Below are 18,261 nucleotides of genomic sequence, written 5' to 3' on the forward strand. Positions count from 1 at the left end.
CATAGCAGCGGGCGAGCAGGCTGACGCATGCGCAGTGTCGGTGCCCAGCTACGCATTGAAGTCATGGCGGCCAATATGGAGCTAGCGCCACTCAGACCGTGGGGGGACTTCTTCCCCGGAATGGAACGCTTCGCCAAACCAGATTTTGGAGACGTTTCTAAATGGAACAACAGGATGATCAGCAATTTAATGTATTACCAGACCAACTACTTCGCCGCGGCGTTGGTGGTGTTCCTCATCGTTGGGTTAGTACTCCTGTCTAGTTAGCGCTGCATACTTTCCATCCACACCCAGCGTGACTCACTTTCTATTCTTGCAGCGGCTGTTGTGCCTCATGTCTCATATTGTACTCAATTCAAACTACAGTAAATTCATTTTTTTTGTGTGTGTGTGCGCTGTTATCATATGCATGCTGGGAGTCAAACTTCCACAATGACGTCAGAATCTACACTGTAATTGTCATTTAGCTCAATGGTTCAATGCGACAGCCTTATTGTTTGTAGAAGGACGAGTCGAGCTCTGCCATTATTTAATTATATTTTATTATTATTTCAGATTCAGATTGTGTAGTATGTGTCGCCACAGCCACTAGGGGGCACATTAACATCATTTTAAATGATCCCACCATTGATGTTATTAAAAAAAAAACACAGAATGTTAATCATCATCATCATCATTTCTTCTTATTCCTTTCATGAAAATGCAGATATACAAGCCACATACAGCTCACACTTTCATTGTTTTTTTTTGTTTCTTATACATATCCATGATCTGAAAGGAGCATATGGAAGAATAATATTTGGTAACATTTTAGTATGGGGAACACATATTCACCATGAATTAGTTGCTTATTAACATGCAAATTAGTAACATGTTGGCTCTTAATTAGTCATTATTAAGTACTTATTATTGCCTTAATCTGCACCTGTATATCACCTTTTTTGTAAGGGGCGCTGGAAGCCGGCAGACCCGTCAGCGATCCTGTTCTGTCTCCCTGTAATGTTTGTCTGATCTTGAATGGGATTGGGCTGAAAATTTTAATTTTCCTGAAGGAATAAATAAAGTACTATCTATCTATGGCCTTAGTATGCGACTAGTAAGCCATTAACTAAGTGTGTTCTCTCAATAACCTCAGAATTATTGCTTATTAGTAACCCTAACCCTAACCCTTATATGGTTCCCAGTGTCCAAATAGCTCTAAATTAAGTCTTTGTCACTTTAATAAGAAACTAATTAATGGTGTATGTTCCCTAAACTAAGGTGTTACCTATTATTCTTATATTTATCTGCCCTCTTTTTTAACACAAATTATTTTCGATGACTTTGTCGCTGTTCCCTCCAACCAACACCCAGGCTCCAACATACTTTTTTATTTTCGTTTAAGCATTTTCACATTTTCTCCGCCGTGTGGCAGTGCTCTCGCTTAGCGATAGGGTGAGAAGCTCTGCCATCCGGGAGGAACTCAAAGTAAAGCCGCTGCTCCTCCACATCGAGAGGAGCCAGATGAGGTGGTTCGGGCATCTGGTCAGGATGCCACCCGAACGCCTCCCTAGGGAGGTGTTTAGGGCACGTCCAACCAATAGGAGGCCACGGGGAGGACCCAGGACACGTTGGGAAGACTATGTCTCCCGGATGGCCTGGGAAAGCCTCGGGATCCCCCGGGAAGAGCTAGACGAAGTGGCTGGGGAGAGGGAAGTCTGGGCTTCCCTGCTTAGGCTGCTGCCCCCGCGACCCGACTTTAAATAAGCGGAAGAAGATGGATGGATCGCATTTTCACAATGACACGTCCAATCAAAATCAAAAATCAGTTTGATATAATGATATAATGCCAGTTGTCTTTTTTTGTTTAACTCTTTTTAAATTCATAAATATTCTTGCAACTTTTAAGTCTTTCTTTAAATAATTCCATGCTTTCAAACCTGCAACAGACAAGCACATTTGTTTCAAGTTTGTTCACGCTCATTGTCATCTTCAGACGTGAACACAAATAACTTTTTGTAAGTCTTTCGGAAGAACTTTATTTCTAGCTTTGAACATCACTAATAGAGTATGCAATTCTACAACGTCTTTTATTTTAAATAACCCTGACCTAATGAAGAGTGGATTTGGATTGTGCATTTAATTAATCAGATTTTTTTTCCAATAAAATAATATGGTAGACACTTAAAATATAATTTCTTGTTGTTCTTTGCAGATTTCTGAACCCTTTGGGCTTGTTCCTGGGAGGAACTGTGGTGATCCTGGTGTTCATGGGTTCAGTGTGGGCTGGGGAGAATCAAGCAATGATCAAGAACTTCAAAAGGAAGAACCCCACTTTGTTTGTCGTATGTGTCATGGTCGCCAGTTACTTCGTGCTGTCGCTGTGCGGCGGCGTCATGGTCTTCATCTTCGGAATCACCTTCCCTTTACTGCGTAAGTCTGAACATCAAGTTTTGTAGCGTTTTTTTGTTCCACTTGGACAGTCTTTGTTATATAAATTCTGTGCCCCAGTAAGTGAAATGTATTTCAGTCAGTTTATTTATGCTACAATGTTGACCCTAATGTGTAAATGTGAGTGTGAATGCTGTTTGTCTTTGTTGGCCCTGTGATGAGGTGGCGACTTGTCCAGGGTGTATCCCACCTTCTGCCCGAATGCAGCTGGGATAGGCTCCAGCCACCACAGCAAACCCAGGAGGGACAAGCAGTATAAAATGGATGAATGGATGTTTTTTGAAACTCTTAACTTTTTGCTGTGTGAGGAACAGAATACAGTACTTCAGCAGTTAGGTGGTAATGATATGGTGACAAAAGCGGAATGGTATAAAATGATGCAACTAACAATCCCAGGCTGGTTAAAAAAATGTTTGCAAGATGCAGCTAAAGGGAGTCACCGTCGTAGCCTTCATAGCCCTCTAAAAAAACTTTAAAACCCTCCTCAACATTTTATGTACACACTGCATGCAAGTCTATATACAAAGTAGTAACCGACACGTTCATAACAATATGTATTATGTTCAATATTTACCGTAATTTGATCATTTTAAGCCTTGCTTGAACTGATTTCCATTTCCATCGCAGCGCACTTTGGACTTCCGGCAACAAATGTGTGTTCCTACTTTCGGAAACAAACGCAAGAGTTTTTTAACTATGGCAAACTAAGTAACAGACAGCAAAGACGACTATTTTTGGACAAATAAGGATTTTCAACCTTATCTTTTTACAGCTGAATATACAGAGGATGGACTACTGCTTCTAAAAGCGAGCTCAAAGGAAGGGTTTAACGTTGGAGTAGACGGAAGCCAGCAGACTTAGGTCGGGTGACGTTGACGCTGTAAATGTTGAACTTAGAGGCAAGCTTTTTCGACATAAATGGAGTGCTTACCCTAAATAAACCGGGAAAAAATGTTTCCGCCCAGTTAGACCAAACGCACAACTGTCCATCGAGTGAGTCACTTTAATATTGATCATTATACACACAGCACGTCGTGCGAGTTATTACAACTACAGTCAAACTAGCTGTGTACGAACAAAAAATGAAATGTGGGCTAATACTTTACAAATACTGTAATATGATGGTTCATGTTTTTCATTCAGTACAAATTGGTGTCTTAATGCTTTGTGTTGTGCGTTACAAACTAAAACGCGATTTGGGTGCTGACGTAGAAACAAGCTTATTTCTTGCCATTGTTAACTTTTATGGCTATCAGAGCATGCCGATGTGTTATTAGGTTGGAAAATGCTCAGTGTTCACTCTTACAATTAACAATATCGTTACAGCTTGGTTATTATACAGGTTACAAATGTCAATTAATTATTGTTGGTGTTTTTTTAATGCGTTTTTAAAGTTATTTAGAGGTAGAATTGATTGCTCTCATTAGCTGCATTGCTAGCCACCTAAAACGAGCTGATTTTTACTTGTTAGAATGCAAAAAAAACACCTTTTGTCTTCTTGTCTCTCATAAGAACTGTGAGCGATAGGCAGAATTGCAAAACAAATGCCGTTCTTCTTTAAGCTAATCATAATCACCTTCATTTTGGCAAATAAACTGGATTTCCTGTATTTAAAGTATCATTATCAAGTCTTAACATCACTGGATGACAAGGCTAAACATGTTACATACCGAGAGCAAGCCAAGTGCAGGCATGATAATAATTAAGCAAACCACCAAGAAATAAGTGCTTAGTAAACTTTAAAAAGTGGCAATGGAATCGCTTTGCAACAAAAAGTAAGCAGTTATTAGTAAATGAACCAAATTAGAGTCAAAGAGAGGATACTATAACAGCAACTGTTGGTGTGTCAGCATTGTCACAGTCAATACACGACACGTAAGAGGAGGGTGGATTGATCCATAAATTGGTGGTGTCGATACCAAGGGAAATACCAGTATATGATCGATACTAGAGCGATTAAGACAATATTTTTTATTTTCTCTAAATCTTTTTTTGTTAATGTTTACAAACTCAGACTATGATTCCCTTGACACAGAAGGACTTTAAAGGAAAAACCATGGGTATTTAAATAAATAGTAGTTAGAAGTTCTTGCTTAGTTATTGTTTATTATAGACTTTGTTTTAATCAAACAATTGTATGTAATAAAAGAGAATAAGGAATTAGTTCAATATTTGTGTCGATATTGTTAAAATCTGAATACCACTGCGTCTGCCTCACAATATGAAGGTCCTGGCTTCAATCCTGCGCTCGGGATCTTTCTGTGTTGAGTTTGTCTCTCCGTGACTGCGGGGGTTCCCTAGTCTTGGCCCTGCGAGGAGGTGACGACTTGTCCAGGGTGGACAGCGCCTTCCGTCCGATTGTAGCTGAGATAGGCACCAGCGCCCCCCGCCACCCCAAAGGGAATAAGCGGTAGAAAATGGATGGATATTGTGGACTATAGACTTTGTTTTAATCAAACAATTGCGTGTACCGTATTTTTCGGATTATAAATCACAGTTTTTTTCATAGTTTGGCCGGGGGTGCGACTTACACTGTGGAGCGACTTATGTGTGAAATTATTAACACATTACCGTAAAATATCAAATAATATTATTTATCTCAATCACATAAGAGAATAGGCGTATATCAGCAATCACGTGTGTGTCTCACACACACGTCAACCAATAAAATATTGCCGAAATGTCTTTTCTTGGTGTTGGATTTTATCAAATAAATGTCCCCAAAAAAGGGGATTTATACTCTAGTGCGATATATATGTTTTTTTCCTTCTTTATTATGCATTTTCGGCCGGTGCGACTTATACTCCGGAGCGACTTATAATCGGGAAAAATACGGTAATAAAAGAGAATCAGGAATTAGTTCAATAATTGTGTGGATATTGTTAAAATGTTAATACCACTGCGTCTGCCTCACAATACGAACGTCCTGGTTTCAATCCTGCGCTCGGGATCTTTCTGTGTGGAGTTTGTCTCTCCGTGACTGTGTGGGTTCCCTCCGAGTACTCTGGTTTCATCCCACCTCGAAAGACATGCACCTGGGACTAGGGTGATTGGCAACACTATATTGGCCCTAGGGTGTGAATGTGAGTCTGAATGTTGTCTGTCTATCTGTGTTGGCCCTGCGAGGAGGTGGCAACTTGTCCAGGGTGTACGCTGCCTTCCGCCCAATTGAAGCTGAGATAGGATCCAGCACCCCCCGCGACCCTGAAAGGGACAAGCGGTAGGAAATGGATGGATGGATGGACCAATCGGCATACATAATTTGAAGAATTTACAGTTAACACATATGATCTGATGTAGGGCTGGGCAATACATCAAGTTTGCAAGATATATCGATATATTTTTAAACAAGATATGAATTAAGAAAATATCGTAATATCGATATAATTTATTTCACGTTAAAATGACCAAACATGGCTTATTTGTTTTGTTTCTTGTTCTCCCCCGCTTCTCACTCCCTCACCTATTTAATAGCCTATGGGCTATTAAATTCCTCCCCTTCCAAGACGTGCTTGCACGTATAAGAACATCTATGATTGGTTGGTTGTTTACTATGAAGAGTCACGATTGGTTGAGATTAGGCCAATCAGAGGCGAGTTAGGGCGGGTCATGGAACCAGGAAGGGAAATTACAACAGTCATCCCAAATGACAACAAGAAAGTTGTAGAAGAGAAGAGGGAATATTCAAGTGGAAGATGGCAGAGGGATTATCTTCTTTAGATTTTTCTTTTAGCGATGTAGATGAAGTCCAGGAAACCCACAATGCGTCTACTTGGCTACATTTGCACAAATGTATGCATTTGGATAAAACATGAGAAATGCTGCCAAAAATGTACGCTGAAGTGAGGAAGATCATTGATAGTTCATTTTATTTATGTTATGTACAAACCCCAATTCCATATGAGTTGGGAAATTGTGTTAGATGTAAATATAAACTGAATACTATGATTTGCAAATCATATTCAACCCATATTCTGTTGAATATGTTACAAAGACAACATATTTGATGTTCAAACTGATAATTTTTTTTTTTTGCAAATAATCATTAACTTTAGAATTTGATGCCAGCAACACGTGACAAAGAAACTGGGAAAGGTGGCAATAAATAGTAATTAAGTTGAGAAATGCTCGTCAAACCCTTATTTGGAACATCCCGCAGGTGTGCAGACTAATTAGGAACAGGTGGGTACCATGATTGGGTATAAAAGTAGCTTCCATTAAATGCTAAGTAATTCACAAACAAGGATGGTGTGAGGGTCACCAATTTGTAAGCAAATTGTCGAACAGTTTTAGAACACCATTTCTCAACGAGTTATTGCAAGGAATTTAGGTATTTTACCATCTACGGTCCGTAAAATAAAAAGGTTCAGAGAATCTGGAGAAATCACTGCATGTAAGCGATGATATTACGAACCTTTGGCCCCTCAGGCGGTACTGCATCAAAAACCAACATCAGTGTGTAAAGGATATCACCACATGGGCTCAGGAACACTTCATAAAACCACTGTCAGTAACTACAGTTGGTTGCTACATCTGTAAGTGCAAGTTAAAATTATGCTATGCAAAGCTAAACCAATTTATCAACAACACGAAGGAACGCCGCCGGCTTCGCTGGGCCCGAGCTCATCTAAGATGGACTGATGCAAAGTGGAAAAGTGTTCTGTGGTCTGACGAGTCCACATTTCAAAATATATTCGGAAACTGTGGACGTGGTGTCCTCCGGAACAAAGAGAAAAATAACCATCCGGATTGTTATAGGCACAAAGTTCAAAAGCCAGCATCTGTGATGGTATGGGGGTGCATTAGTGCCCAAGGCATAGGTAAATTACACATCAGTGAAGGCACCATTAATGCTGAATGGTCCATACAGGTTTTGGAGCAACATATGTTTTCATCCAAGCAACGTTATCATGGATGCCCCTGTTTATTTCAGCAAGACAATGCCAAGCCACGTTTTACAACAGCGTGGTTTGGTAGTAAAAGTGTGCGGGTTCGTTCCTGACCCGCCTGCAGTCAAGACCTGTCTCCCATCAAAAAGTGTGGCGCATTATGAAGCGTCAAATACGACAGCGGAGACCCCGGACTGTTGAACGACTTAAGCTCTACATTAAACAAGAATGAGAAAGAATTCAACTTTCAAAGCTTTAACAATTAGTTTCCTCAGTTCCTCAGTGTTGTCAAGAGAAAAGGTGATGTAACACAGTGGTGAACATGCCCTTTCCCAACTACTTTGGCACATGTTGCAGCCATGAAATTCTAAGTTAATTATTATTTGCAAAAAAAAATAAAGTTAATGAGTTTGAACATCAAATATGTTGTATTTGTGGTGCATTCAACTGAATATGGGTTGAAAAGGATTTGCAAATCATTGTATTCCGTTTATATTTACATCTAACACAATTTCCCAACTCATGGAAACGGGGTTTGTAATTCTGTGTTCCTTAAACAGTTTTTTTTTCTGAGCTGTTAATACCCCATCTTGAGTAACTGGTTAATAAAAGTGTTTACAATACAGTTGTCATTCAGTTAAATTTCACTGAATCTCACTCAAAAATGAATATCTTTATATGTATACTTTCACCGGAAAGTATATATAGATATATATCGAATATCAAGTTTAAGTAAAAATATATCAACATATACTTTTTCGTCCATATGGCCCAGCCCTAATTGGATGATCGGAATCAGCGGCATAAAAACCTTGATTGGGACATCCCGAGTGTAGCCTTTACGTCCATTGAAAAAAGTACAGTCCAAGTCTATTGTTTGTAATTACTTTCACATAGTATTTGTCTTTGTCAAGTGAAGTTTGCCAATGCTGACTTGTTCGTGTTCTCATCGAAGGGTGCGATGAGTCACACGCGGAAGCATAACTGAGATTTTCTTGTGGCTAAAAAAGTTTTCAAAGTGTCCGAGTGACTCACTGCTCAGTGAGAACAACACATACAGTAACACTTGCACATGTGTTCAGACAGTTGTTAGTGACTTTTGAATGTTGCAACAAAAGCTTTTGCATGGTGGCGGAGGCAGCGTGGTCACTTTCCCGGGGGGCCAGCCCACTGGCGCTTGTGTTTACAGATCACTATGGTTTGTTGATGTAGACGCAGCCACATTTATCGACTGATGTCATGCTTTCAGTATCTGCCTCATAGACCAACACCTGCATCTGTTTGTCTCTCTCAGTGTCACATTTTATTTCCAGTGATCTAAATATAATGTAAAATATGTTATTTCCCGGTGTTGCTGTGAAGTCGTCCTCATCCACGCCTCCCTGAGACTGCGCAACATGAAGAACCGACTGGAGAACACCATGGAAGGCGCCGGGTTGAAGAAGAGTCCTATGGGCATCATCATGAATCTGCTCGATCAGCAGGAGGAAAAAGTTAACAAGATTCAGGATTTCATTGAGAGCAAACTGAAAGATTAGCAAGAAAAAATCTGTTCATGTGTTACTGTCTTCAATGTCATTCACCCTAAGACTAGAGAGCGTAGAAGTCCTATCTTTATACAAACACTCCCTAGAACAGGTGCTTTGTATAAATAACAATTGAAAGACAAAAAGCACCAAAGTTATTTAACATGAACACTCAGCATTCCCATGTTGACCATGTTTAAAAGTCCCCACATTCATTACACCCCCTGCTGACATTGCACTTTGTTGAATATCTAAAGCATCTCCAATGCAATTATTAGGCTAACGTGTGTTTCGTTGAAAATAAATCCGATGCCTTTACCTTGCTCTCTCATTATGCATCAAGCTTTTATTTCTGAAGCATGTAAAAAAAATAAGTATAATCCACAGCTTTTCTTAACAGCAAAACTTCAATCTTGTCACTCCAGAAACCATATGAAAACTGATCCAATACCAGTGTGCTTCTGGTGGACATGTGTTCTCACTATAATCCGGAATATAAATAGAATAAATGTTCACACAGTGTGACCATGTGCTGAAAGCACAGGCGAGCCTGAGCAAATCGCCTCTGAACGCTGCTATGCAATTGAAAAGGAATGGCACTTTTCGCTTTATCCTACCATAATTTGTATAAGTTTGGTGTTGGTGTGTATTATATTTGTAACGACTTGAGGGATGAACAAAATCATGAATTTAACAGAAATATCCTCTTTTGTTTTGTCAATATCTGTTGTCCATGGTATCAATCAACCAACCTGTATCTGGAAAAGACACGGCACTCCATCTGTTCTTTTTTTAACTGACGACATGTTCCCTTAAACCTTCCTTGCACAGCGACACAATTTGTGCATGAAGGCAGTTCAGAGAGTTGGACTCGATGGATGCTATCATATGTTTTATGTCCTCTTATGTTTTATGGGACGTTTTCAGTCACCAATCGCTGTGTATCCTAAGCTATTAATAAAGTTGACTAAATTCATGCTGTTTTGTTTTTCTTATGTACATATCGTAGTTGATGTTACAGTTGTATGGCAGTCTTGTTGGATCACAAAACATCATTTTTAATTTAATAATAGACGATTGACCAAAGATTCACTCCAGAATTGTATGCAGCCTTTTAACAATAGGGTGAATGATGCAATTTTTTTTAGAGATATGTCAAATTTATTTACAGTCCAATGTGAAATTGTTTTGAAATTGAAAACTTAAGACAAATCATTATCTTATAAGGGCTGAAATAATGTTTTTAACTTACACCATTAGTTTAAAAAGGTGACAACATATAATATACTCAAACTTACTGTAGCAAAAGGTGTGGAACATAAGCATAAAGCACTCTAAAATACACATACTCTTCTTTAGAAGCACAGATAAGAGCTATGATGCATTTTCATCCAAAACATACATCCAACATACTGTGCTTAGTCAACCACCGCAGTGGAAGGACAACTATATGTTGAATAGGTGATCAACATGTGGTTTCCTATCACTGTGTGTACAGTTCATTTCCAAAGTAGTATGTTGAAGTACAGTACAAACATGCAAGATGATAAAATCGCAGGCTCAGAAGAGACTTGTTTCACTTGATTCCAAGGCTTTAGGGAGCGGCACCTGCAATTAACAAAGAAATGTATGCATCAACATTCATTTGGCGTTTATTTCACACACTTCGAAAGGCACTCGCATGACAACAAAAATAGATTCCTTCATTTCAGTAAATATCAAGATGGTTTTAATTGAACGATTTTAACTTTAATGCTATGCTGCACTTGAAATTTGTCTTGCGCTCTTTGCCCAATGTTGGCTAATTTACTTTCCAATTGTAGTATGTTTTACATTACTAATTACATCATTTATGTCTGCATTACTTCTGAGTAACTTTCATCATTACAACTTTAGTATACTGTGCACCCCGAAAGTATTCACACCAATTCACTTGTTCCACATTTTGTTATTCCAAAATTGTATACATTTATTTTTGTCTTCATACTTGTACAGAAAATACCCCATAATGACAATTTGAAAAGTGTATTTTTTTTCAAATATTGCAAATGTATTAAAGTTTTTTTTTTTTTTAATATTTGTACATGAGTACAGTGGTGTCGACTTGTCCAGGTTGTACCTCGCCTTCTGCCAAAATGCAGCTGAGATAGACTACAGCACCCCCTGCGACTCCGAAAGGGACAAGCGGTAAAAAATGAATGGATGGATGGTGTCCAGTATTCACAACATTTACTTTGTTGATGCATCTTTGGCAGCGATTACAGCCTCAAGTCTGTTGGAGTGTTCGCCCTGAGATTGTTAGGTTGTGAGTTCAAACCCCGGCCGAGTCATACCAAAGACTATAAAAAAAATGGGACTCATTACCTCCCTGCTTGACACTCAGCATCAAGGGTTGGAATTGGGGGTTAAATCACCAAAAATGATTCCTGGGCGTGGCCACCCACCGCTGCTGCTCACTGCTCCCTTCACCTCCCAGTGGGTGATCAAGGGTGATGGGTCAAACGCAGATAATAATTTCGCCACACCTCGTGTGTGTGAAAATCATTGGTACCAAAGGTGCATCGACAGAGTATTGTGCAAATGCTGTGAATACGTATGGACATATGTTTTTTTAATTTTCTTTTATTTGTGATAAATTTGCAAAATAAATATAAAAACTTTTCACATTACGGGTTATTGTCTTTAGAGTTTTGAGAACAAAATGAATGTATTCCATTTTGGAATAAGGCTGTAAGATAATAAAATGTGGAAATAATGAATACTTTCCGGATGCTACCGATGGCCTTTAACAATACAACAATGGCAAAACATCAGACGACAGTGATACTTTGTATTTCTATTCTAATTTTTCCACAAAAGAATTTTTTTTTGCTTCAGAGATTAATAAAACTACATTTATTATTCAACATCCGACCAAATAACAAATATTGTCTAATGACTATAGACTGTTGAGATTTGCCAATGTAACTGCAGGAATGTGAGATTTTAAAGAGAACCCCAAGTCAAAACAGGAGTAGTAGTGCAGTATGTGCCGACTGAGTTTCTGGAATCATGAAAAAATGCCAACGAGATCCTTTTTATGTGCTACAAAAAGGGGAAATGTCTGGTCACCACAACGTTAAAATGCTTTTTAACTCACCTTACTGAGATTATAGCTGGTATAACAAGGTTAAAACGCTTTGTAGCTCACCTTCCTGAGATTATAACAGTTATAATAATACAGAAATGTTATGGGAAATGCCTTTCATTGAATAGTAAAGTTAAGCAAAAAAGTGATAGGTACTGTATTTTTCCTATTGACAGCACGTTCATTGTACAGTCGGTGTCTGGCTTGCCCCTGACAGTTTGTTTGTGTTTTAGTTTTACCTGTGTGTATGTAGTATTTCCTGTCTTTAGTTCCTGTCAGCGCTCTTATTTTGTTTGTTTCCTGTCTTTCTCCCTGAGTGCTGTGTCCCCTCAGCTGCGGCTGATTGGCACCTGGCCACACCTGGTGTCAATCAGCCCGCTCCTATTTAGACCTGTCTTCCCATCCAGTCAGTGCTGTATTATTGTCGATGTCACTTCCGTATTGTCGCTCCTGTCGTGTCGTTTCGTGTCGTGTCATTGCAGCGTAGCGGTAAGCTATATTTCGGTATCTGTTTGTAGCTTACTGTCTTTTGTTCCCTGCTTCCGTTTTGTTTTCATTGTACAAGTAACGACTTCTGTTTTCCTGCTCGCTACCCGCTAGCTTCCACGCTAGGCCCTTTTGTCAATAATTACCTCACAGTTACTTATAATTCGGTGGATTAAAGATGATTGTGTCTTATTTTGACAGAACAAATTAAGAATGAATCAATCGCATTATAGATTTGTATTGTCATTACTCTCTGTGTGTACGTATATATAAATTATTACACACACACGCACAGAGGAAGTGTTTTTATTTTGTAGCATTTGCGTGCACTTCCTCTTCAGGCAGCAGACACGAGGAGGAGCATTTTTGATTTGGCTTAATTGGTAAGTTTAATTTAATTATAATATAAAAGTACTTTCAACATAAACTCCAAATATTTACGATCAGATATACTCTAATATTTCAGTTTATTAAACCAAAAAAGATGTGACAACTGATTGCCTCACTTTTTTGGAGTTCTGCTTATTTATTTGGGTTTACAGTGTGGTGATTGACCTCTTGACGTTCAATTGTTTGGGTAGCCAAAAATGTCTAATACTCGATCAGGAAATGTTGGGGTTGGTAAGAATGTTACTAATAGCATTATGTAATTTATGTAGGTAGAGCAGTGGTGCCCAACCTTTTTGTAGCTGTGGACCGGTTAACGCTTGATAATTTGTCCCGTATTGGGTTCTTTTATTCTTCTTTTTTTTTGTCATGAAAAAAGGAGGGTTTTATGGTCGGTGCACTAATTGTAAATGTATCTTGTGTTTTTTATGTTAATTTAATAATAAAATAAAAATAATGATAAAAAATTCTTCTGCGGCCCGGTACCAATTGAGCCTGGTGGTTGGGGACCACTGAGGTAGAGGATGTCTTTCAGTCAGCAATGTACACATCAAGTCTTATTCTTTCGTTTTCGTTTACCATGAATTGATTAACGTGGATCCCGACTTAAAGGCCTACTGAAACCCACCATTACCGACCACGCAGTCTGATAGTTTATATATCAATGATGAAATATTAACATTGCAACACATGCCAATACGGCCTTTTTAGTTTACTAAATTACAATTTTAAATTTCCCGCGGAGTTTCTTGTAGAAAACGTCGCGGAATGATGACGCGTACGCATGACGTCTCGAGTTGGAGGGGATATATTAGCGCAGCACCACTAGCGGCTAAAAGTCGTCTCTTCTCATCGCGCAAGTACACAGTATTTTGGAGATCTGTGTTGCTGAATCTTTTGCAATTTGTTCAATTAATAATGGAGAAGTCAAAGTAGAAAGATGGAGGTGGGAAGCTTTAGCCTTTAGCCACACAAACACACGGTGTTTCCTTGTTTAAAATTCCCGGAGGTGAAGCTTTACTATGGATCAGACCGGTCAAGCGAACATGGATCCCGACCACTTGTCAACCGGCAGGTTTCGGTGAGAAAATTGTGGTAAAAAGTAGCCTCTTACCGTAGATCATCGGAACTTCTGTCATGCTGCTGCTGCCGTGACTAATTCCCTCAGAGACTGGCATCAAGACACCCGTGGCCACACCCCTCCGACTATCAGGTACTATATAATCTCACTAAAACACTAGCAACACAATAGAAAGATAAGGGATTTCCCAGAATTATCCTAGTAAATGTGTCTAAAAACATCTGAATCGCTCACAATGCAATCGCCTTTTTTTTTTTAAACTTTTTTCTTTTAGTCCTTCGCTATCAAAATCCCCAGACACAAATCTTTCATCCTCGCTCAAATTAATGGGGAAATTGTCGTTTTCTCGATCCGAATAGCTCTTTTTGTTGGAGGCTCCCATTATAAACAATCTGAGGACGTGAGGAGCCCTCACACCGGTGACGTCATCGTCTGCGACTTCCGGTAAAGGCAAGGCTTTTTTATTGATGACCAAAAGTTGCAAACTTTATCGTCGATGTTCTCTACTAAATCCTTTCAGCAAAAATACGGCAATATCGCGAAATGATCAAGTATGTCACATAGAATGGACCTACTATCCCCGTTTAAATAAGAAAATCTTATTTCAGTAGGCTTTTTAACAAGTTGAAAAACTTATCCAGGTGTTACCATTTAGTGGTCCATTGTACGGAATATGTACGGTACTGTGCAATCTACTAATAAAAGTTCTACTAATCTACTAATAAAAACTTTATATTTGAAAAGGTTGTATCAATCCAAGATGCGCTTGTCAGATGGACGTCTGTCGCCATGGTGATGTCATGTCTGCATGCAACAGCCTCTACTTCCGTCTGGATGTAATTCCGTAGATGAAACCTGGGTTCACTCGTTATAACGCCCCTGATTTTATTCGTGATGTTAAAAATTCTGCCGTGATGTTTGAGGGTGAGCTTTGACAGCTGTCACAATTGATAATAATTGTAACAGAATGAATGAAATCAGTTGATAGACACTAAATTATCTATGTATTTTCTGTAGTCGCATAGTTAAGCTATGGTCTCACAGACCGCATCAAATCGTTGTGAAAGTCTGTTACTCCCAGTTGAATGTCCAAACACGACCGATACGTTTGGCCCCATTTTCACTCTTCTTCTCTTCCACTCTAGCAGACAAGACAACAATGTGCATGTTGCATTTTGATAGTTCATTGAAAGTAGCGTTATGCCCCTTTAATCCTCATCTCAATGGAGGTCTCCAGGTGTCTCAATTGAAGCGGTTAGAATAGATTTGATAAGCTTTCTGGAAATGTCTCTGATCATTTTATTATGTGCATCCAAACTTCAAGTGCAATATAATGTTTCACGTTCCCCGGGACCCTGAGTTTATTGCAACCTTGGCAGTGCGCAAGAGCCAAAATACTTATGTCGATGGGCGATACAGGCAAACCCAATGCGAGTGGGAACGTCTATATTTAAGGGTTGCTCCACCCAGAGTGTGCGTCTTCCATGTGTTAACTGAAAATTTGCGCAAATTCACATCCTTTTTACATGGGAGACTAGGGCCTATTCAGCCATGCTAAGAAGGTCTTTCAAGAAGGGCATCAGTCTACTCACCTGTTCCTCTAATGAGGACGACCCAGCCCTATCTCTGCTTTACCAATTATGAAGCACGTCCGACAGAGCTTTGTGTTTGGCCCAAAGCCTAGTTAGTGTACGTCTAAGTGTTTGGATCAGAATTTTTTTGGGTTTTGTAACATGACAAAAAACAGAAGCAGAAGAGAGATAAGCCTACCTTCCATCTCAGAAACCACCATTTAACAAGATCCTTTAAAGGCCAGTCTCACTTAAAAGAAAACATTGTGTACAAGATACATAGGTAAGGTAAGGTCCCTGCTGCATCTTTCTGTCAGTTTGAAGCCGATTGGTTCGGAAAATGTTGAAGTCCTCTCATCGAGACTTATTTGGACCATTAATTACCAAGCACAGTTGTATACTCACAGATTTAAGACAAGCCACGTTACTCTTCTTGATCTCATTGAGCAGTGCATCGCGTGGGGTTTCATCAACCTTTGGAGGCACTCGTCTGCGGGAAACTGGTTTCAACGTCTTTATCACATCGCTCAGGTTTGCTTTTTCATCTGACATCCCTTGTGTGCCTGCGTTCTTTACTTTGGTAGTCTTCCTCAGTTGGAAACTTTCTCTATCTGATCTGCTGGCATCCCTTCGATCTAACTCTAGAAAATGGTTGCGTTTCTTGGGAGTTCTTTTCAGCTGGACATCCTTCAGTGGGTTTTGCGGTTCCGCACTAGATTGTTTGGGAATGCTGTTGCGTTTCAGCTGCTTCTTGGGCTCCGGCTCTTCTTCCACAGGAGGGATGGTGTTCAGTTCTTTTGGTTTTGGTGTTGGTTTTGGTGTTGGTTTTGGTGTTAGTTTTGGTGTTGGTTTTGGTGTTGTTGTTGTTGGTGGTGTTGTGACAAACCCATGCTTCTGCAAGAGTTCTAGAGGTGGTATATACCCCAGCATCTCTAGTAAACCTGGAGGCAGGTTTAGACTACTCTCATACATCTTCATGACGTCCCTCTGCTCCTTAAGTCGCTGTTGCTTTTGATCTTCCTTTCTCAACTGCCTCTGGCGGTCCAGGTTCCTGGTCAAGAGATTAGTCACCACCATCCTTGGCCCTGGCAGTTCAAAATGGTATCCCATCTTCAGGAGGGTGTTGTTGGCCTTGAGCAGACGTGAGATCTCCATCTCGGCATGGTGACCCAGCATGTGCCTCTGGTTGTGAAATCTTAGTTCAGTGAGGGTCTCATTAAATTGGAGGCAACGTATGATGGCCACAATTCCCTTTCCTGTTATGAAGTTGGACTCCACGTTCAGAGTGGTGATGCTGCGGTTCTCGCGTAGCATGTTGGCCAGGTTGTACGCAATGTTTTCATCAACCCCAGTGTTTGCGATGCTGAAGGTTTTCACATATTTGTTCTTCTTCAAGGCGTTAACATAGTCCAGGAGCATCTCTTTGGGAATGTTTTCTATGTTGTTGAGGTTCACCTCTGTGACAGAGGGGTTGTTGTTGCGGATCTTGTCAAGCGTCGACTCCAAGTTTGTCTCATTTCCGGAAGGCCGTGACGTCATTTTGATATTGTTCAGTGCCAGGTTGGGAATTTTCAATTTATTAATTTTTTTCTCTTCTTTCTGTTTGGGTTCATCCATTGATTCATTCATCTTTGCATCATCTTGGAGCTTGATGGGAGGCGAAATGTCTGTCGTTTTACTTCCCTCTTTAACTTCTGTTGTTTCATCTTTGTGGCTTTCTGTTTCCTTTTCTGTGTCCCTGTCAGCCCGCGGTTCTGTACTTTCATGTTTATTCTCATTCACAGCTGGCTTCAACTCTACTTCACCGTCTTTCTTATGGATCTCTGTATCATTTTCATTGCTCCCTTTGAACTCTTCAACAGTTTCCTCAATCACTTCTTTTATTATGTCTACTCCTCCAGTACCATTTACGACTTTCTCCTCAATTACCTTCTCAATCACTTCGTTGGGCCCATCTTCCACAATGTTTCCTTTTTCTTTCTCTTCTGCCTCCTTCTCCAAAGTTCTCTGATTTAGACAAGCAAGGAGACCAAATATCAGAACTAGATCCATTATGATATTGTTTCTAAATCTGTGTGTATCTGCTCTCTTACCTCGCTGGGCAGCAGAGTAGCAGGCACTCTTTCTTCTTCAAGCATACGTTTGGACTCTTTTTCCAAGTAAAGGTAGCCAACCAACGACCTGTGGTCAAAACTTCCAGTCGGAGGTTTTTCCGTCTGGTCCTTCTGCCTCTGTCCAACTGGAACGCTCTCATCTGGCGCAATGATAACATCCATTTCACTCTCGAGCTCTTGAAGCTCCTCTGGTGAAAGCATAGCCAGGAGTTCATCCTCATCAATGTCCTCCTCATTGAGATCCTCTGTATCTCGATTGTTGGACATATTTGTGCTCTCAAATCAAATGTTATCAAAGAAGGCAAAACGAATGTCAGAACAGCGACACCAGACAGAGCAAACTGGCAAGCCCCTAACTGCAGCTAAAGTTGCTTTGCTCTTCATGTGTAGTCTAAAATTAAAACGCCTCAAAGTGGATGGGAGATATTTTTGGGACAAGCAGGGGGGCGAAAGGCATGCTATCAACCCCTCTCTCCGTTGGCCATTGGCATCTTTTAGGATAGCAGTTGCTTCAGGCAAATGATAACTGGAGGATTGACAACAGCAGGTGGATTATTTTCTCAGGCCTGATGGCAACACAACAGGAGTGCAAAAAACCTCTAATAAAATGATTATTTTTTTGAAAATCCTAAAGATGTTTACCAAATATA

General features: G+C 39.9%; 2 protein-coding genes across 2 annotated transcripts; one reads left to right on the forward strand and one right to left on the reverse strand.

Annotated features, from left to right (window-relative positions):
• The first annotated feature begins 12 nt into the window (after positions 1 to 12).
• Positions 13 to 9,821, forward strand: LOC133554439 (PRA1 family protein 3-like). The gene is made up of 3 exons (XM_061903212.1): positions 13 to 245; positions 2,195 to 2,412; positions 8,682 to 9,821. The coding sequence occupies exons 1-3, from the start codon at positions 28 to 30 to the stop codon at positions 8,855 to 8,857; spliced, it is 612 nt and encodes a 203-aa protein (XP_061759196.1). The 5' UTR covers positions 13 to 27; the 3' UTR covers positions 8,858 to 9,821.
• On the reverse strand, positions 8,596 to 18,068 carry lmod3 (leiomodin 3 (fetal)). The gene is made up of 3 exons (XM_061903210.1): positions 17,591 to 18,068; positions 15,903 to 17,504; positions 8,596 to 10,453 (listed from the first exon to the last, which is right to left on the reverse strand). Exons 1-3 carry the CDS (start codon positions 17,876 to 17,878, stop codon positions 10,406 to 10,408), a joined length of 1,938 nt encoding a protein of 645 aa, XP_061759194.1. The 5' UTR covers positions 17,879 to 18,068; the 3' UTR covers positions 8,596 to 10,405.
• Positions 18,069 to 18,261: the final 193 nt, after the last annotated feature.

Source organism: Nerophis ophidion, linkage group LG06 (genome assembly GCF_033978795.1).
Source record: "Nerophis ophidion isolate RoL-2023_Sa linkage group LG06, RoL_Noph_v1.0, whole genome shotgun sequence".
Lineage (NCBI taxonomy): Eukaryota > Metazoa > Chordata > Actinopteri > Syngnathiformes > Syngnathidae > Nerophis > Nerophis ophidion.

Coding starts and splice junctions, on each gene's coding strand:
- LOC133554439 (XM_061903212.1), top strand. CDS start 28: ATGCGCAGTGTCGGTGCCCAGCTACGCATTGAAGTCATGGCGGCCAAT. Junction 246..2,194: donor GTGGTGTTCCTCATCGTTGG/GTTAGTACTCCT, acceptor TGTTCTTTGCAG/ATTTCTGAACCCTTTGGGCT. Junction 2,413..8,681: donor AATCACCTTCCCTTTACTGC/GTAAGTCTGAAC, acceptor GTTGCTGTGAAG/TCGTCCTCATCCACGCCTCC.
- lmod3 (XM_061903210.1), bottom strand. CDS start 17,878: ATGTCCAACAATCGAGATACAGAGGATCTCAATGAGGAGGACATTGAT. Junction 17,505..17,590: donor CTACTCTGCTGCCCAGCGAG/GTAAGAGAGCAG, acceptor TGTCTAAATCAG/AGAACTTTGGAGAAGGAGGC. Junction 10,454..15,902: donor ACGTGGCTTGTCTTAAATCT/GTGAGTATACAA, acceptor TGTTAATTGCAG/GTGCCGCTCCCTAAAGCCTT.